The sequence below is a fragment of the Lolium rigidum genome, chromosome 6, assembly GCF_022539505.1.
Source record: "Lolium rigidum isolate FL_2022 chromosome 6, APGP_CSIRO_Lrig_0.1, whole genome shotgun sequence".
NCBI classification, from domain to species: Eukaryota; Viridiplantae; Streptophyta; class Magnoliopsida; order Poales; family Poaceae; genus Lolium; species Lolium rigidum.
The window spans coordinates 331,342,123-331,362,393 of record NC_061513.1 but is presented as its reverse complement, the minus strand read 5'-3'; the positions used below and the strand labels follow the sequence as shown (position 1 = coordinate 331,362,393).

The 20,271-nt window shown below is 43.8% G+C and overlaps 2 protein-coding genes across 6 annotated transcripts; both read left to right on the top strand.

Moving 5' to 3' along the window:
* The first annotated feature begins 366 nt into the window (after positions 1-366).
* LOC124658907 (protein GIGANTEA) lies at positions 367-8,029 on the top strand. 2 transcript variants are annotated; one of them, XM_047196900.1, is made up of 15 exons: positions 367-492; positions 2,295-2,411; positions 2,506-2,583; positions 2,676-2,730; positions 2,815-2,957; positions 3,048-3,304; positions 3,440-3,498; positions 3,884-4,124; positions 4,199-4,349; positions 4,483-4,689; positions 5,021-6,505; positions 6,615-6,683; positions 6,849-7,067; positions 7,229-7,321; positions 7,403-8,029. In XM_047196900.1, the coding sequence occupies exons 2-15, from the start codon at positions 2,325-2,327 to the stop codon at positions 7,706-7,708; spliced, it is 3,450 nt and encodes a 1,149-aa protein (XP_047052856.1). In that variant the 5' UTR covers positions 367-492; positions 2,295-2,324; the 3' UTR covers positions 7,709-8,029. The 2 variants fall into 2 exon arrangements, with proteins under 2 accessions (XP_047052856.1, XP_047052857.1); XM_047196901.1 differs by having other exon boundaries at positions 419-492; positions 2,307-2,411.
* A 3,607-nt stretch (positions 8,030-11,636) lies between these two features.
* On the top strand, positions 11,637-15,906 carry LOC124661602 (TSL-kinase interacting protein 1-like). 4 transcript variants are annotated; one of them, XM_047199483.1, is made up of 8 exons: positions 11,637-11,727; positions 13,365-13,519; positions 13,724-13,935; positions 14,037-14,275; positions 14,539-14,737; positions 14,823-15,191; positions 15,273-15,362; positions 15,467-15,906. In XM_047199483.1, the coding sequence occupies exons 2-8, from the start codon at positions 13,411-13,413 to the stop codon at positions 15,593-15,595; spliced, it is 1,347 nt and encodes a 448-aa protein (XP_047055439.1). In that variant the 5' UTR covers positions 11,637-11,727; positions 13,365-13,410; the 3' UTR covers positions 15,596-15,906. The 4 variants fall into 4 exon arrangements, with proteins under 4 accessions (XP_047055439.1, XP_047055437.1, XP_047055440.1 ...); XM_047199481.1 differs by having other exon boundaries at positions 15,273-15,368; XM_047199484.1 differs by having other exon boundaries at positions 15,273-15,387; positions 15,467-15,546.
* The last annotated feature ends 4,365 nt before the right edge of the window (positions 15,907-20,271 follow it).

Here is a 20,271-nt window from a genome sequence, read left to right as displayed (position 1 = left end):
TGTGAAGGCCACTTCAAACTTTCCCCATAGTTGGAGGACCAACGTGTAAAAAGCCATGTGGCAATCGAATATGCTGGACGCATGGCATGGGGTGGCCACCATCCATGGCACCATGGCATCCATGCCATCCATGCCATGCGCCTCCCAAAATATCAAGCGCCATGTCACCACCGCCAGGAGGCGATCTCGCCAGCCGCGCACGCCCGAATAAGTATCTCCGCGCACCCACCTCTCGCCGACACGCGGGCCCGCCGCTCCGACCCCACGTGTCAGTGGGCGAGCCAACCGCGTGGGCCCAGCAGCAGCAAGACTACACACAGCGCCGCGCGCCTACTACTCCCCCGAACCACGTTACGGATGAAAAAATCTTTTCCTCGCCTCTCCTCGCCCCTCGCTCCAAGCTTCTCTCTCCTCGCCTCCGCCCGCCGTCTACCGCTCGCCGCCGCCGCTGATTCGCCGCCGGAGCCTCGGAGTAGAGCGCGCCCTGTCTAGGTACGGCTCCCGGGTCTCCCTCCCCTGCTACCCCAACATCTCCGAGCATTTTTTGGTTCAAATTCCTCGCTGCTTGTATTACTTTCTGTTTTGCTTTGATTTCTGTTCTGTAGCTCGTGTATCCGGTAGATTCGCAGGTTATCTGTGCCCGAGCATGCTCAGGCCAGCTGTTTTTGCTAGTTCTAGTGCACAAGTTCTCGTCTGGCGGCGATGTTCGACTGATTGCGCTGCAGTTCTGCTTGTAATCTCGAGTAGATCAACGCTAGATGGACGCCTGTTCCTGCGAATTTCGGGGTGATTTCGGCTATTGCCCGAGTAAGCGTGGATCCGAGCTTGATTTCCCCCCTTTTGCGGGCCATTTCGGCCTGTAGATGTTCGTTCTCTCGGTTCCGGAAGCAGTACGAGCAGAGATGGTTATTGGAAAATCATTTGCGATGAAGATTGTTCTATGCAAACTTCCAATTTCCCATTTCCGTACTTTACCTAATCAGTTTCCTTGGTCGTGGTATTCTGTTGTCCAAATCTAGTAAGCATGCGTCGCTTCTGGAAGAAATCAATTCAGATCCTAACAGAATACCGCGAGCAGAAATCTCGAAAGAAGCCGGTGAACTCGTCGTATGTCTGCGTTTTCCCTTCTCAGTATTTCTGATGTGCAGAACTAAAACTGCATCCTCCATGCTTTGTCTTTTTTGTCGTTTTTAGATGTTCGTTCTCTCGGTTCCGGAAGCAATAGGAGCAGAGAGGGTTATTGGAAATTCATTCCTGATGAAGATTGTTCTATGCTAACTTGTAATTTCCCATTTCCGTACTTTACCTACTCAGTTTTCTTGGTCGTGCTATTTTGTTGTCCAAATCTAGTAAACATACGTGGCTTCTGGAAGAAATCAGTTCAGATCCTAACAGAATACCGCGAGCAGAAATCTCAAAAGAAGCGGGTGAACTCGTCACATGTCTGCGTTTTGCCTTTTCAGTATTTCTGATGTGCAGAATTAAGACTCCACCCTCCGTGCTTTGTCTTTTTTGATGCTGCTCAACTTGCGGTAGTCACAGATTTGAAAGGGAGTTTTTTTTTTTTTTTTTTGCATCTGTTTAATTGCTATAGTTAGCGTGGAGGGGCCTAACCGAATTTCCTAAATTATATGTGAGATAACGGTAATAGAAGCAAGAGAAACGCCACAAATATTGCTTTCTTAGGTAGCAGTCGTGTGACGAGCCTCTTTGATATATGCGGATGGTGTATCATTATGTTCGAATTTCTATGAACTTTTGAACAGCTGCAGAGGAATACAAACCTTCCCTGTCACAAATATGTCCTACGCTATGTTTTTTCTCTTATCTTTCTTCTCGTTTCTTCTTTTTACGGTATCAGTTCAGGTTTTTTTTTCTTCTGATTTGTGGTATGTGCCGCCTATGGTGGCTGTGTTGCTTCTGTGCCGTGTCTGTGTTCTTCTAAGAGAAACTACGTGTTTTGACTCGTCTTTTGAAAGAAGACACATTATTTATTTATTTATATGAGAGTGGTTGAAACTTCTATATAGCATTTTTTTTAAAAAAAAATCCCCAGCTCACTGGCTCACTGGAGCTCGGGAACCAAAAATTTGCACTTCGACGAAATCCCCTTTGTGGGGGGTGATTGATGAAATCCAGTTTTTCTTTTTGGTTCCAAGACAAGTAGCTTATAAGAAGAATAGGACATGGAATAGATGGATATACTGAGGCAATCTCAGCTTGTTATTGAGTAGAGACGCTCTTATTGCAGAGCAGATTTTCCATTTTCTTACTTACTGAGAGTTTCCCTCTAGTTTCTTGAGCAGGATCTTAAACTACTAAGTATGTCTGTCTCAAATGGGAAGTGGATCGACGGGCTCCAGTTCTCTTCACTATTCTGGCCCCCGCCACACGATGCACAGCAGAAACAGGTACCATACTGATAGTTGAATTACGTTATGTATGCTGTAGCTTAGGAGACACCTGATGTTAATGAGACACTTCTTTCGTGTTCTCTGTTTGAAGGCACAAACTTTGGCCTACGTTGAGTACTTTGGTCAGTTTACATCTGACAGTGAGCAATTCCCGGAGGATGTAGCTCAGGTACTCTATCTCCTAGCACAGTTCACTACTTTTTGTGGTAAATATTTATCAAGTGTATTAACTTTTAGACCATTTTTCTTGCTTGTGTGCAGCTCATCCAAAGTTACTATCCATCGAAAGAAAAACGCTTGGTAGATGAAGTATTAGGTAATACATGAACTTCTCATAGCTATATGTTACACTACAGGCATTTGAAGAAAGAAACTAACACACCTTTTTCCACGTTACCAGCAACCTTTGTTCTCCATCACCCCGAGCATGGTCATGCAGTTGTACATCCAATTCTTTCACGCATCATAGATGGGTCCCTGAGTTATGATAGACATGGTTCCCCATTCAATTCTTTCATCTCTTTATTTACCCAAACTGCTGAGGTGAGGCCCTTACTTTCCTGGTTATCTTGAATTCTCTTGTTTGATGCTTGTTCAAGTGCAGTTGCTCATAGAGTGCATTTTCGGCTGCAGAAAGAGTATTCAGAGCAGTGGGCTTTGGCCTGTGGAGAAATTCTTAGAGTTCTTACTCACTACAATAGGCCAATCTTCAAAGTTGCGGAATGTAACGACACCTCCGACCAGGCCACAACAAGTTATTCCTTACAGGACAAAGCTAATAGCTCTCCAGATAATGAACCTGAACGGAAGCCATTGAGGCCATTATCTCCTTGGATCACAGACATTTTGTTAAATGCACCTTTGGGCATTAGAAGTGACTATTTTAGATGGTGAGTAATAATTTCCGTATTTTATTTCCTGCTGGCTAAAATTTCCTTTTACCTTTTTCTTATGGAATGTGACTATGATAGTCTTTGCTTTGTAATGTGAGCTGATTACTCTCTGCTTCGTTTCAAACACATCAGGTGTGGTGGAGTCATGGGAAAATACGCAGCTGGTGGAGAACTGAAGCCTCCAACAACTGGTTAGTAATTTAGCAGCCTATTTTTTTTTTTTTGATAACTAATCATATGCAGCTCCTAGTGAATAGTGCAGTGTTAGTCCTTTTGCTGTATTTACTTACTAAGGACTGGTTTGAAGTCATGCTACATTTGCATGATCCTTTTTTCCAAGAGCACATGTTTACGTAGTTGAATTCTTAAACATGAATTGTTAGAAAATTAATTTGAATTCACATCCAGTCTGTTACTGTTATGTTGAAATTGCACATGGCTTAAAGATACGAGGGGTTTCCCAGAGTGAACACCTTTTGTTCTTGCATCTGATGCTAATTCTTATTATCAGCACAAATTTCTTATAATATTTTCCTTGAATAAGAAAATATCTGATAATATGTATTTGTGATGTAGCTTACAGCCGGGGAGCTGGTAAGCATCCACAACTTATGCCATCCACCCCTAGATGGGCTGTTGCCAATGGAGCTGGAGTCATCTTAAGTGTCTGTGACGAGGAAGTAGCTCGTTACGAGACAGCAAACTTAACCGCAGCAGCTGTTCCTGCGCTTCTGCTACCTCCACCGACAACGCCCTTGGATGAGCATTTGGTGGCAGGGTTGCCCCCTCTTGAACCATACGCTCGCTTGTTTCACAGGTATAGTCTCCTATACAAAATTTATACCAAGGCTGCTTTCAAGATTATTCTAAACATGTCACTCTCCTGTCTAGATACTACGCAATTGCTACTCCAAGTGCTACACAGAGGTTGCTCTTTGGTCTTCTTGAAGCACCGCCTTCATGGGCTCCAGATGCACTTGATGCAGCAGTACAGCTTGTTGAACTCCTTCGAGCAGCCGAAGATTATGCTACTGGCATGCGGGTATAGCAACATTATGCACTCAGGCTGTTGTTTCAGTGTTATTAATCATGATGCCCTACGACACAGAATTTCCATATCCACATGTAGGGTTGTGCAACTTTATTAACTTTGACAACTTCATTTTTCTGTTCAGCTTCCGAAAAATTGGCTGCATCTTCATTTCTTGCGTGCAATCGGAACTGCAATGTCTATGAGAGCTGGCATGGCTGCTGATACGGCCGCTGCCTTGCTATTTCGTATACTATCCCAACCAACGTTGCTTTTTCCTCCACTAAGACATGCTGAAGGAGTTGTGCAGCATGAACCACTGGGTGGCTATGTATCATCATACAAAAGACAGGTATGTAGTAGTTTTTGCATCTTGCTAATTTTCATTTCGGGTGTTTGTTTTCCCTTAAGTTAATAACTGAGCTTTTTCTGGGGCCTACCCTGTGTTATTAAGTTCAGGACACCGTATGATACACTTCTGTAGGCAGTGTTAGTTGCAAATCAAATTACTTCATTAGATGAGCTAAGTACTGGTAGATCAATCGCACGAAAGTTGCAAATTCCCCAATCATCTTAATTACACCTTTCCATGTGGGAATCCACATTCTAATTATAGCGTTAACTGATTTATGCCCTTTGTTTGCATGGCTAATTTACCTTCTTGCACCTTGAATTATCCACAGCTGGAGATTCCTGCATCTGAAACCACTATTGATGCTACTGCGCAAGGCATTGCTTCCTTGCTGTGCGCTCATGGTCCTGATGTTGAGTGGAGAATATGTACCATCTGGGAAGCTGCCTATGGTTTGTTACCTCTGAATTCATCAGCAGTCGATTTGCCTGAAATTGTTGTAGCTGCTCCGCTTCAGCCACCTACTTTATCATGGAGCCTATACTTGCCATTGTTGAAAGTATTTGAGTATCTACCTCGTGGAAGTCCATCTGAAGCATGCCTTATGAGAATATTTGTGGCAACGGTTGAAGCTATACTCAGAAGAACTTTCCCTTCGGAAACCTCTGAACCATCCAAAAAACCAAGAAGTCCATCTAAGAGCCTTGCTGTTGCTGAACTCCGTACGATGATACATTCACTCTTTGTTGAATCATGTGCCTCAATGAACCTTGCTTCGCGGTTGTTGTTTGTAGTATTAACTGTCTCAGTCAGTCATCAAGCTCTGCCAGGGGGCAGCAAAAGACCTACAGGCAGTGAGAACCATTCTTCTGAGGAGTCCACTGAGGACTCAAAATTAACCAATGGAAGAAACAGATGCAAGAAGAAACAAGGGCCTGTCGGTACCTTTGACTCGTATGTGCTGGCTGCTGTCTGTGCTTTATCTTGTGAGCTTCAGCTTTTCCCTATACTTTGCAAGAATGTTACAAAGTCAAACATAAAAGACTCTATAAAGATTACCATGCCTGGAAAAACCAACGGGATCAGTAATGAGCTACACAATAGCGTTAACTCAGCGGTTCTCCATACTCGTAGAATTCTTGGCATCCTGGAAGCTCTTTTCTCCTTGAAGCCATCATCAGTTGGTACCTCCTGGAGCTATAGTTCAAATGAGATAGTTGCAGCAGCAATGGTTGCTGCTCATGTTTCTGAGTTATTCCGTCGGTCGAGGCCATGCCTAAATGCACTATCTGCACTGAAGCGATGTAAGTGGGATGCTGAGATTTCTACCAGGGCATCATCGCTTTACCATCTGATCGACTTGCATGGTAAAACTGTGTCATCCATCGTGAACAAAGCTGAGCCTTTGGAAGCTCACCTGAACCTTACAGCAGTAAAGAAAGATGATCAACACCACATTGAGGAAAGCAATACCAGCTCATCGGATTATGGCAACTTGGAAAAGAAGAGTAAGAAAAATGGTTTTTCAAGACCACTCATGAAATGTGCAGAACAGGCTAGGAGAAATGGTAACGTTGCTAGTACATCGGGGAAAGCTACTGCAACTTTACAGGCGGAAGCATCTGATTTGGCAAACTTCCTTACCATGGACAGGAACGGGGGTTATGGTGGTTCTCAAACTCTCCTAAGAACTGTAATGTCAGAAAAGCAGGAACTATGCTTTTCTGTTGTCTCATTGCTGTGGCATAAGCTTATTGCATCTCCCGAAACACAGATGTCTGCAGAGAGTACATCAGCTCATCAGGGTTGGAGAAAGGTATGATTACACCACATGCTACAGTCATAACACAGTAATCCTATGGAGATATTTTTATTTCTGGTAGCATTCTTATTAACTGTACATTTTCACATCTTTTAATGTATAGGTTGCAGATGCGCTTTGTGATGTTGTTTCAGCTTCACCGGCCAAGGCTTCAACTGCTATTGTCCTGCAGGTAAATATTTCTGCTGTATTCAAACATTTGGTCATAATAATTATTTTATAGATATTTTTGCTTTGTTTCTGTTGTTCATTTCTCACGTTGGGAACATACATTGACTTCATTGCCTTCATGACATGCATCATATTTCCTGTCATATTTATGGGCTCCTGTATGCAGGCTGAGAAGGACTTGCAGCCCTGGATTGCTCGAGATGATGAGCAAGGTCAGAAGATGTGGAGAGTCAACCAGCGAATAGTGAAACTGATAGCTGAGCTTATGAGGAACCATGATAGCCCAGAAGCACTGATAATTCTTGCGAGCGCTTCAGACCTTCTGCTCCGTGCCACGGATGGGATGCTTGTTGATGGTGAAGCTTGTACCTTGCCTCAATTGGAGGTAACATCCATTCACAAACTTTCTTCAAGAATGGAACATGTAACCTACAGTACTTGCTGTCAGAACAATATAGCTGTCATCAGAGCTACATTTCATCCATTTTCTTGCTTTGAAAAGATGCATGTGCTGATGACATTCGTCCTATGGTTGAATATGTACAGCTTCTGGAAGTAACCGCCAGAGCCATTCATCTCATCGTTGAATGGGGAGATCCAGGTGTAGCAGTTGCTGATGGCCTCTCGAATCTGCTGAAGGTATGTCATCTCCTTGTAACTCACATCTCTTCACCAGAAACATAGCCACCTTTCAAAATGCTAACTCAATGTGATTTACAGTGCCGGCTATCACCTACCATCCGATGCCTTTCCCACCCTAGTGCACATGTACGGGCGCTCAGCATGTCTGTCCTTCGCGACATATTGAACAGTGGACCAATAAGTTCCACCAAGATAATTCAAGGAGAGCAGCGGAACGGCATCCAAAGCCCAAGTTACCGGTGCGCGGCAGCAAGTATGACCAACTGGCAAGCGGACGTCGAGAGATGCATAGAGTGGGAAGCCCACAACCGTCAGGCCACCGGGATGACGCTTGCCTTTCTCACTGCAGCGGCTAACGAACTCGGATGCCCCCTTCCTTGCTGACACAGCCATATTTGAAGCTGACATCGGCGACACTTGACAGTTAACGCGAGCAGTTGCTGCATGGTCAGCGAGCAGGATGGCTAATCCCTTGCTCAAGGATGACTTCCCAGTCTGCCTTCATTATGTGATTTAAAACTGATGTATATTAGTTGACCCAGTCATACGGAGCTTGCTCCCACTGTGTGATTTAACTTTTAATCTGACGTTAGATGTTCAAGCATATTGAACTGCTTGTGCTGTAACTTGTATTTCTGTAGCCGAAAGATGTACACTATGGTAAATGAAGACATATCATTTTTCGTCATGTAAGATACATGCTTATCTGCAGAGCTTCCAACTAAATCTGCCTATTAATAAGCAAATGTCGCCTGGGCAGTTGTTTTTCTCACGCCACAATGGTTAAAGGCCAGAGTTTAATCTACAGTGTCAAGGCTGACCACTTCGTTGCATGATCATATCAACACAAAACAATCATGTCTACAGAATACAGATCCAAAACCAGACAAAAATATCTGGTAAGCCATACAAAACTTTATTGTGTATTACAAGGTAGAGATGTTCAAACAACAAACTTTACAGAAAAAAGAATGAAACAATCCGCTCTCTCTTTCTGCGCTAAAGAATCTTTTACAGATACACAGAGAACATACCAATGATATCAGTAACCAATATGCAAAACCACAGCGAAATTCATCCCTGTTAACCAGACAATGGTCATCTAGTATGCACAGGAAAAGGAACTGACAATGAAGGCACAATTATGCCTGGACAGTTCTCCTGATCCTATCTTCTAATCAGTAACATGGACAGCAGGTGAGCTCATTCCGCAAGTCGACAGAAAGGACCGCAAAGGTTTGTTTCTGTCATTAAGTCATTTACAAGGTCCCAGGATAGCGGAGACAATGGTCTCACAGCAATCGCAGCTGAGCTTAGCACGGAGACAAGCAAGTCCTGGAGGGAAGCACCAACCATGGGGGACTTCCCCCAGCAAACCATGATTTGATATCCAAGGCTCCAAAGGAACTGTGTTCTGCAAAAAAGGCTCCAAAGGAACTAGACAAACAAGTTACCACCTTTCATCTGGTTCACAGCTTCAATGAGCATCATGATCCATATCCGAAGAGTTCCCGGACGAATCGCCTTGCACCAAGTCCCGGTTGTCGGGAGAGTGTCTGCTCCGATCTCTATCTCCCTCTGATGGGGAGTCGTCGGGGCCATATCCTGAATACTGAACAGGATGATACAGCTGGAAGTTTTGCTGCGAAGGGCTGGGGAGAGCATTTGAGATGCCTGCAGTTCTTGTTTGATCAGTTTGCAATTGCTGAGAGCTAAGTGCAGCTGCCACATTTCCGAATGGGAAGGTGTTAGTTTGGATATCTGTAGAAGGAGAATCATTTGCTGGCTGTGGACTTGAATGCTGAGGAGACCCTGCCATGCCCCCTCTGCGCTCGATCTCATCCTGTGTGGACAAAAGAAGCATCAAGGATTTGGGTCAGATACTGACATAACAACAGAAAGAGCCACATGGATATAAAGCGGTAAACATCCCTTTTGAACGTAGCCCCAAGTTGGTGCCTGTTTCTGTACCAGAAGCTTTGGCATTTCAATAGACAAATAATCGATTTTGTGATGACTGTATAGTATCTTATTTTGAACCAACAGGAAATACAAATCCTCTAAAGTTAAGTACCTTGGCCATCTTCATGGATAGGTTTCGGACACAAGATATTGACATACTATGTGAAATAGAGTTTCAATTTTACAAGAAATGGCTGAGACAAGTTGTTCCATGACCTGCACGTAGGCGAGTAGATCAGCAGCAGACACTGATGCTTCTTCATGCTGACTGGATATCCACTGAAGCACAGACTCCTGCCAAATTCAATTGAAGTAAAATATTAGCTAACAGTATGTGTCGATACAATGAAGAGTTCGAGCATTCATCACTCCGTTAATTAAATACCACAGGGGTTCCTCTGTAGGTCTAGTTTTGTGGATACAATGAAGAACACAAAATGATGATTTCAACAGTTGATACCTATGACTTACATGGCGCTACGACATAGGCATGAATTACTTCTTGGAACAATATATCTGAAACCGAATTGCATAGCAGAACATCACAGGGCATTTACTCATTCAAGCCAGTCATGTATAATTCGGCAAAGCATTGTTCTGTGAACTCTTAACCCACTTTGAAAGCAACATTATGAACATATTTCCTCGAAACATTCCGCAGCATCCAAGAAAAAAATATTTCCCAGATACCTTACACAACATCGAAAGAAACATATTTCCCCGAAACATTCGACAACATCCAAAATTTTTTTTATTTCCCCGATACATTGCACAACATCCAAATAACATACTGTATTTCGACAACATCTAAACAATATATTTCTTCCACAACATCCAAAGAAACCCTGAAACATTCCTTAACATCCAAAGAAAATAGCGTTCGACATCTCCAACCAAACTGCCCCTTGGTCTCATATAGATCTTTGCAAAGCATCAAGATGTGCATTTTTCTCTATCCCGTTTTCTTGCTACACAACGAATTTCCACGAACAGGTGGCATGCACCCAAGAAGGCACCGAATTCCATCACCTACTACCAAGAACTCTCCACTTGCAGAGAAAATTTCTGAATCCTATCCAACTGGTGACTACAAAGAGCTCAGGGCCATTGACCAAGAACCAGGAACCCGGGCAGAACCAGAGACACAATTCTTAGCATGGAGATCACTGGAAGGCAGACACAATTGGCGGTGTTGATGCACATCAGCACAGGTAGTATTTCGTAGTAGGTTTTAATGCTCCACCGCTTCCATTCCCTTCAGGTCCATTGGTGCCAAACAACAGAATATGACCATCATCGAAGAAGTACCAAGACGCACTCACCGAATTTCCACGAACAGGTGACATGCTTCAGTCAAGAAACCCCAAAACCCCAACCACCTTACCTAAGGCTAAGAATTCTCAACTAAATTCAGTAACCGAAGACAGATTCCCAATCCTAAACCACCGGCAACGCCAAAGAACTACAGGAGATAACGCATCACGCTCTAATCCCCGCGTAATTCGCCAGTGACCGGAACGACTGGCCCAAGAACCGGGCCAAGACGACAGTTCCTTTCCACACCACGTACGTACGAGCCAAACAACCGATCAAACGGGCAGGCAGCGAACGCGAGAGATAGCCATTGGAGGGAGGGAGGGGGTTTGAGTTTACGGACCATGGCGCTGCGCTCGCCGGCGCGGAAGTTGGCCTTCTGGCTGGCGACGGACTGCCGCGTACAACTGCGAGAGCGCGTTGGCGGCGCGCCGGAACGCCTGGTGCACCTCCGCCTCCGCCTCCTCCTTCGCGCTCCGCTTCTTCCCCTCGTCACGCGCCGCGTCCATCTGCCGGAAGATGGCCGGAAGACAGCCTCGAGAACCTTCCGGAAGTGGAAACTCTCGCCGGAGCAGAGGCGGGGACGAGAATTCTGTTCCTGTGGCACTGCGGGGTGTTGGCGAACTGGCGCCGGTGTCGTCGTCATGCGGCCGCTGGTGGTCCCTGGGCCGGGCGATGTTCCGCCAAATGGGCCGCAGGCCCATTAGTCCGTATCGGCACGAGGCCCGTTAGACCCATCACAGTTCCACGAGTATAAATACGCCGTCATCCAAAGAAAAAAAAAAAAGGAGTATGTGTATTCCGTACTCTGATATCCAAATTTAGGAGGAGCAACACTTCACAGAGCGCAAAGCAGGCGGCAAAATTTCCCCAGAACAAATTTCGTCGTCTCTTCTTCCTCCTCCCGCCTGCCGCTCGTCGCCCCACGCCGGGGAGCTCGCCGAGCCCGTCCGGAACCCCGGGCCGCCCTCCGGTCGCCCGCCGCCTGCTCCCCGCGTCCCCGGGCTGCGCGCTCGCCTTCGCCCCCCTGCTCGTCGGCCGGCTCGTCGCCGGCGGATCCGTCGCGGGAGCTAGGGTTTCGCCGCCTGGGCCGTCGCCGTCCGCGAGATCTAGGGTTTCGAGCTCAGGTACGCCTTCCTCCGTCCGCTCGCGTCGGTGCGTGCGTGGCTGGGTAGAGTAGAACTCGTGCGGGTTCTGAGGATTCTGAAATGTTCAGAGGTAGAGCGGGTAGGATTCGTCGGTTAGGGTTTGCGGCGTTCGGCTCTCGAATCCGCCATGGATTTCGGGAAAAGAGCCCTTAGCGTTCACAGTTTTTCAAACCAGTGTATTCTATTGCTGAACTGAATATTGTACTAGTGTTTGTTTGACGTAAATAGCAATTGCAATCGTTTCTAGTGGCAGCGAGAACGAATTCGTTGGGGGGAGATCCACAACCACCGGGCGGTTGGTAGCGATTGCAGTTAGGGTTTAGTTCCTTGGTTTATCATCATCAATACAATTCTGAACCTGCTGAATGGTGAACTCAAATGTTTTTACAGAACTGGAACATATACTAATCCTTTTGTTGGCGTGAATAGAGGAATCAGTGGGTTGTCTCACGTTTACCTGCGACTCGTGCTCATCTGTTACAAATGCAATGTAGGCCTGACCCTTGTTTAGATCAGATTTGAAATTGCTTACTCCCTGCACTGGACAGAACTGAATTCTTGTTTAAATCAGATTTAAAATTGCTTACTCCCTGCACTGGACAGAATTGAGTTCTTGTTAAATCGAACTAAAACATCCTTACCTGCTACCATCCGGAACCCCAGGGCGGCTCCGGTCGCGCGCCGCCTGCTCCCCGCGTCCCTGGGCTCGCCTTCGTCCCCTGCCCGGCGGCCGGCTCGTCGCCGGTGGATCCGTCGCGGGAGCTAGGGTTTCGCCGCCCAGGGCATCGCCGTCCACGAGATCTAGGGTTTCGAGCTCAGGTACACCTTCCTCCGGCCGTTAGAATCCGTGTGGTTCTGAGGATTCCGAAATGTTGAAGAGGTAGAGCGGGTAGAATTCATCGATTAGGGTTTGCGGCTCGGGTCTCGAATCCGCGGTTGGTTTGGGGATAGGAGCCCTTTGCGCTCACATTTTTTTCTAACCAGTGTATTCTGCTGACGAACAAGAATTCATTCTAGTGTTTGTCTGCCGTAAATTGCAATCGCAATCGTTTCTAGTCGCAGCGAGAACGAATTTGTTCGGGGGAGATCCACAGCCACCGGGCGGTTGGTAGCAATTGCAGTCAGGGATTGTTTCTTGGTCTATCATCAATGAAATTCTGAACCTGCTGAATGGTGAACTCAAGGGTGTGTTCATAAAACTGGACATATACTGATCCTTTTGTATGCGTGGATAGAGGAATCAGTGGGTTATCTCACGTTTACTTGCGACTCGTGCTCATCTGTTACAAATGCAATGTACTCCTAACTCTTGTTAAAATCAGATTTGAAATTGCTTACTCCCTGCACTGGACATAATTGAATTCTTGTTTAGATCAGATTTAAAATTGCTTACTCTCTGCACTGGAAAGAATTGAATTCTTGTTAAATCGAACAAAAACGTCCTTACCTGCTACCATTTGGGTTTAGTTTCCTGCATGTTACTTGCCAATTTTCTGAATAACGTGCATCATCTTTAATGAATAACTTGTCACACATCATATAATCACCCTTTCTCAAACTGAGAAGAGTTATTACAAGCTAAATTCATAACTGGTGCCCCAATTTATTAACTGCAGGAAAGGTAGAATTTTCCTAGGGCAAGATCAATAGTATCAGAAAATCATGAAAGCTCCCCAGCAGCACGGTAAACCAGCGGATGCAGATGCAAAGGCCAAGCCTGGCAATAAGATCCAGTGCTTGAAGCCAGGCAAATATTCTAAGAAATCGTCAGGTGATGTTTTCTTGTCCTATTTCCTATTGCTTTACATTATTTACTGAATTTCATTCCAGATAAATCAACTGTCGGAGTAGGAAAATAAGTTCTCACGTGTAGTTATAATTGAACTGAACCAACAATATGTCTCTGTCTGTTGCTTAGCATATGTCTGGGGTTTCATGAGTAACAGTCTACTCAAATAACAAATTACTTTTTCAGGCAATGTTGTGCCAAAATGCGTAAGGGGAGATGCTCAATCACATACTGACAATAAGATTACTGGCACTAAGATTCAGTTGAAGGGTGGCAGCTTTATGGTGGCACCATTTAGCAATTCGACAAACCTATTGGCTAAGCTGCCAAATCATTCTGGAAAGATGAAGCTTCAGTTTTTCCCAATAGATGAGGCGATTCAAACTATTCTACAGCAGGTGATTATCTCAGATTTTTGCACGAGATTTTATAAATACTCTTTCAACTTCACCTTCCCTCGATCTCTTCGCATGGCTTATTAGACCACTTAATGTAACAGGAAAATCACAATCCTTACCTGGAGTTAACTTTGGCTCCTCGAAAGAAGGTGTCCTCAATTGTGCAACATCTGAACACAAAATGGGGCCGTTCTAGTTGCGCAAAAGGCGACCTCATGCTCTTCCCTTACAGTGCTAGACTGGATAGCATTGCTGACAGTGAAAAATGGACCCTTAAGGATTCTTGCACAGCTGGCGATGTTTATGCTGCTGTTGGCAGCCCTTCAACATTTCGATTAAGGTTCAATTTCTTACCCAGAAATGGTTACTTTCAATCTGATTTCGCACCAATATATAAATGCATCCTTTCTTATGATCATAGTTTTGTATTTATTAACATACATAAAATTCATCACACTGATGGTTCAGTTTTGGAGATTTTCAAGTCAAATAGCATATTATGAAAATCGGTGGGCGTATTTTCCTGAAATTTTTACTATTTTTCTGAAAAAAATCAACTGAGTACGTGAATTGTCAGCTAATTATTATTTCTTCTTGCTTTAGGTATGGATGGTTTGAACCTATTTTGAAGCAACAAAGCAGCGTAGCATCTTTGCCATCAGTGCACTCTGCAGAAAAGACTATTGTCGACAGGCCTTCAGATCCCCCTTCCAGTCAACAAGAACAAATGGTTAATTTGAGTGAGTTTCCAGCTAATTTTGCCAGACGATCCGTTGAGTCTACTCCAGAACAGACTGTGTCGGTGAGTATGCAATGTCACATGTTTCTTAGAACAATGGTGCCATTTGTACCTGAGACTTAATCTTCTTTGTATGTTCTGTAATTAGGACAACCAAAGCAAAGTGACACCACTTTCATGGATTGACTGCATATCCAATATCAGTTTCGGAGCACTGTTATCGGAAGTTGTACCCTCTCAAGACAGCAAACAACCACCTTCACAAAGTATTCTTCAGCAGCTTCCTGCTACATGTGACTCATTTGATGCTGCTATTGCCTCCTTGATTCGACAACAGCAAACTAACCAACCGAAAGTGTCAAATCCATCCCTTTGGGATGCAGAAGAAACTTGTCATGCATTTCCTTCCCGGAAGCAAACTTCAGTCAGGGGACCCTTGTCAGCTCCTAGCAACAGTAGTGCTCTTGCCTCATCTATGCTGGGTGCAATCCCTGAATCTGATGCAGATGGTGATCAGGTAGCTGCTATTTCCCTTGCTCTCCTAATGTTTTGTTTTCCAGACACAGTATGTGTTGCTTATCGCCTTCTCTTTCTGCAGCAATGTTGTACTGAAGGCAGGAAAGAGGAACCAATACCTCCGGTACCATGCTTTGGCAATAATGAGAATGTGAAACCAGATGTCTCAATGGTACCGGTCAGGGCTTCTAAGAAACGTTGATATCTTTCAGATCTTTGTTTTGCTTTCTCTTCTGGTTGTTGAATTCTTATACATGGTTACCTGCTCGCTTTCAGCCTGAATCCACCGGTGAGCCAGAGCTTGGGGCATTTCGCTCTAGGCTTTTGAATGGAACTGACAGTTTAGGACTCAGCGGCTTGCTAGCAAACAGCTTGGACGCATTCCCCAACTTCTCTGTTTCGTAATGCTCAGATTTACCTGATGGAATACCAGAAGTTATAGATCCTGTAAAGACGAGGAACTAATAAGAGATCATCATTGGGCTTCCTGCTTCAACCGAAGTGACTACTGGGCTTGTTGAAGCTGTTTGTGTAGATAATAATTAGTTAATGACCTATCTTAGCCACTTGATCTTTTAATTACAGATCGCTACTCGAGATGGTTCTGTCGTTTTTGAAATTGTCCATAATCTACTCGGTTGCTTACTGTGTTCTTTGCACCCTTGTACTGTGCTGATTGTTTCACAAACAAATATATTTATTGAAACTTTGTATTCTATTGTTTGTATGTAAAGCTGACTGGCTTGCTCATTCATCGCACGTTTGCGCAGAAAATGGCCTGAAGCCACTACGCCATTCCTTTGGTCCAACCTTTGTCGTCATGGAGTAGACTTGTACCTGTAGTGGGTGTACCTGTACGCTTGTTGTCTTCTGCGATGTGTGTTTCTTTGTACACTAGTGACCATATCGCAATCCAGAATTAATACTCGTTAGAGACATGACCATCCTTTTTCTAGCTGGAAATTTATTTATGATACTGTTGGCAGTTGCGCATCCATTTTTTTGGGGAGAAATTAACGAGAATGATTTTTCTGATAAACATGGTTGAACAGACTGACACATGTACTCACCACACTCTATTTTTATTTTCTTTTCTCTTAAAAGCTGCTAAGAAATCTTCAAGTCAATCAAGTTTGAGTCATTTCACAACTAATCTTGCTTGCTTGAGGCTTGACCATCAGATCTTTTCAACAAGTTTGCTGGAGATTTGCACTGCATGCGATGCTTGCATCAGTAGTCAAATCTGGCATCTTCTATGACATTGGGAAAAGCTATCCAGTGATGATGCAGCAACGTTCATCAATAGTGAAAAAATGCATGCTTTCTTGATTAACCATGCGGTCACGAGTGTTAATAAATTGTTTGATGTTTGGGACCGCCATATACTTGCAATTTCCCTTCGTACATTTTCCTCTGATTTTTTTTAACTCACCGCTAGCGTATGGATTTGTCTTTTTGCTTTAATTTCCTCTTATATGTCAGCTTGTAAGCAGAGTGTCATCTCAATTGTCTAATTATTCTGACTTCTGTGTGGTGCCTGGTTTACTAGTTCAACACTATCGCAGTGTCACCGATCCAGCACTTGATTTGGTTGTAGTAAAAAAATCAACTGACCAGTATCTTTACAATTAAGAAACTAACTTGTGTACGAATTGTTGTGGGTTTTATTTCCTATACAAGTTGGATGAAAATCATTGATGACCCCTGAAAATGAGAATGTAGTACCATAGAGCTTAGATTTTACCAAATTTTTTTTCGAGTCCTATATAAGCCATACTATAAAAAGAGGTAGTTGGCATGTATGAGAAACCTGAATAATTGCAAATCTCTCACGAACATTTCACACAAAATCACCTTCCCCAGAACCACCGGACTATATTGGTTGATACCTGGAACGGGAAAATGGCCACTGAAACATTTTCAGATAGTCTTCGGTTAAAGCAAAAAACTTCCGTCTAAAGTTTTCTTGGAACCACTATATGGGTCCTAGCAGATTTTGCCCAATCTTTTTTACCGTGGGTGTTATGTTGACTGAAAGTTCCAAGTGAAAATGTCCATGTACTATGGGGTACACAACTTATTTTCCTCGGATATGTAGCTGCATTTGGATACAACACCTTCTAGGTAGCTGCATTTGGACACAACTTACCGATGCGTCTGTACATGTACACTTCTGGCCTTCTGCGTTACCTGTTTCTTTGTACATTTGTGAGCCGTGATGATATCGCAATCCAGATTTTAATACTCGTCGGCACAGTACCGTTTTCTAGGTGGATATTCTGTTGATTAGTACTGTTGGCAGTTGCACATCATTTTCCTTGGAAGAAACTAACGTAGAACGATTCGTCTGACAGGCAAGTCTGAACAGACAGACCCATGACTCGGCCACCATCAATTTTAATTCCCCGCTCCCTCTTGTGAATCATGATCTCAAAAGCTGCGAGGATTTCTTCCAAGTCAAACAAGTTTGAATGGTTTCACAGCTGATCTCGCTTGCTTTGTTTGACTATCAGATCCTTTTCGCAGCAACTTGCCTGGAGCGATGCTTGCGATCAATAGTCAAATCTGGCATTCTGTCTGAGCAGTACTATTCTTCACCCTATTTTTCTCTTTGCGTTGGTTATTTTCACATGCCATGGCTCATCAACATTTCAAAGTTCGACATGTCCAAGAAACAATAAAAGAGTTCAAAGTTCAAACCCGTCTATGAACTAATTGTTTCCATGGTTCTGTAAATTAAAATCCAACTCTGTAGACAAACTGAAATGGGAGAAACACGTAAGTGCTGTGTCAACTGCTAGAGTGTCACTCATAAGCCCAGACGTCTACGTCAGAGAATTATTATACGTGCGTACAAGTTCTTAGCGTCAAATAGCTGAACAGCTAGCCAAGCTGCCAAACGGTAGGCCTAACCGAAGGCTTAACCTGCCACTTGGCAACAAGAGGAGGATCAATCAGCTTGGGTTCGTGGAATCCCATTCAGAGAGGAACTGACACCAGATAAACCAAACGTGATTACAGGATGAATGTCGACCCATGACCATCAGAATTCAGAAAGTACTTTCTTTTGGTAGAGTTGGAGCTAGGCTTGGCGGTCATGACCACTCTCTTGATTCCGAAGTAGTGAACACTTGATATGCAGTGATGAACATCAAGGAGATAAACCGTCATTCAAGCCTAAACACGCAGCTACCGAAATTTACTTTATGTTCTTTATGGATAATGTACTTTATGTTTTTCAACGAGAAAATAAATGTTAAACCATTATTATGGTGTCAGAACTTAGGTACCCCTAAAACGAACAAATTTTTCCGATGGTGCATAGTAATTTGTATCTGACAAAACATTGCGGCCGTGTTCAAAACACGGGGTTTTCAGTAGCGGCAAAGGAATTTGGTGGAGGCAAAATAGCAGAAAAATCATTAACTTGGGGAACTTTATTCACCACAATGACCACATGTGACCATGAGCCAAAAGGCATTTTCCATGTGGCCAGTTACATGAAAGCTACATTTGGACCATCTTGCAGTTCGGTCATCCCACCAGGAGAGGAGGAGAGCGGCTCCTTTGTTTACTTGCCCCAGTTGGTGCCGTCTCCACATCAAGGGGTCTTCAATATGTCAACACGTCCAAGATATGGGCCATGGGTCCAAATAATTCTCATGATTGAGACATGCTAGGATAGGTTTATCTGTCATTCCGTTTTTGATTGCAAATGGATAAGATAAGCTAGGAAATACGCAACATCTCTAACCATACGGGTAATGATTTTTTTTCTTTGCTCACTGAACGTTTTAAAATTTTGAGATATGCCATAATACATCCATTGAAGTTGAATTATTGCACACAAACTAGCTATTCTAGGTCATAGTGAGTTTGTGTTACTTGGTGCAATCCCTCCGTGCATGGCAGAGCTTACTAAGGATAGCAATGTATATGGTATAGGTAGGGTAAAACAAATAAACAATATCATACACATATATGTATAGCTCATGGATACCAAATTCTACTCATATACTTACCCGTACCCACATGTATAAAAATTTACCCGCACTCATACCTGGTAGGTACCCTTACCCACTGGGTACCCAATATTCACTGGGTACTCATTGGGTAGATCAATAGTTCACGGCCTACCGTGTGCCGCCACATCAAAGTCATGCCCTCCTGCTCCCTACTAGCCTTCTTCCTGCCTGGCATGCCCCTACCTACGTCGGTCGATCATGTCAAGTCAAGATGGGGAGAGCTAGTGGAACTAGAACTTGAGGGTGCACATGTGACATCAAGATGGGCAGGGTTTAGGTATACTTCTGGGCACATGAATGTACCCATATCTGCCCCGCAACTTGATGTGTAGAGTATGGGTACTACCCATTGATACAAAAAATATGTCCATACACGACCCACAGATACCCATAGTTTAAGACACGCCTAATTTAGAAAAAATATAGTTATTGCAAGTCATTAACTTCATGTTTGCAGTGCTGGAAATTATTTAGGAGGGGAGGGGGTAAATAACCAATGTAATTAGAGATAGTACATATTAAAACTGTATAAGAATTTATGTTGTGGATTATGAGAAGCAAATTAAAGCTTCATTTCCATAATCTCCATGGTTCACCTATAGTGAGAGGTGGCAATGATGATTTAGTAAAATTCTAAAACTCAGTGACTTGGGTCTTCAATTGGCCTTGTGTGCATTTAAATTGTATTAGGAATTTTAAATAGAGAAATAGAGGGCTCCCATGTCGTCCCTCAGGGCGACACCGGGCGAAATGAACCGCGCCGCCAAAAGAGGATCCCAGTGGCTCTCCCTACCGCCGATGCCGCCATTATTTGTTGGAGATATGCCCAAGAGGCAATAATAAAATGGTTATTATAATATATCTTTGTGTTTATGATAATGTTTACATACCATGCTATAATTGTATTAACCGAAACATTGATACATGTGTGTTATGTGAACAACAAAGAATCCCTAGTAAGCCTCTTGTATAACTAGCTTGTTGATTAATAGATGATCATGGTTTCGTGATCATGAACATTGGATGTTATTAATAACAAGATTATGTCATTATATG

Coding starts and splice junctions, on each gene's coding strand:
- LOC124658907 (XM_047196900.1), top strand. CDS start 2,325: ATGTCTGTCTCAAATGGGAAGTGGATCGACGGGCTCCAGTTCTCTTCA. Junction 2,584..2,675: donor TCCCGGAGGATGTAGCTCAG/GTACTCTATCTC, acceptor GCTTGTGTGCAG/CTCATCCAAAGTTACTATCC. Junction 3,499..3,883: donor ACTGAAGCCTCCAACAACTG/GTTAGTAATTTA, acceptor TTTGTGATGTAG/CTTACAGCCGGGGAGCTGGT.
- LOC124661602 (XM_047199481.1), top strand. CDS start 13,411: ATGAAAGCTCCCCAGCAGCACGGTAAACCAGCGGATGCAGATGCAAAG. Junction 13,936..14,036: donor TTCAAACTATTCTACAGCAG/GTGATTATCTCA, acceptor TTAATGTAACAG/GAAAATCACAATCCTTACCT. Junction 14,276..14,538: donor CCTTCAACATTTCGATTAAG/GTTCAATTTCTT, acceptor TTCTTGCTTTAG/GTATGGATGGTTTGAACCTA.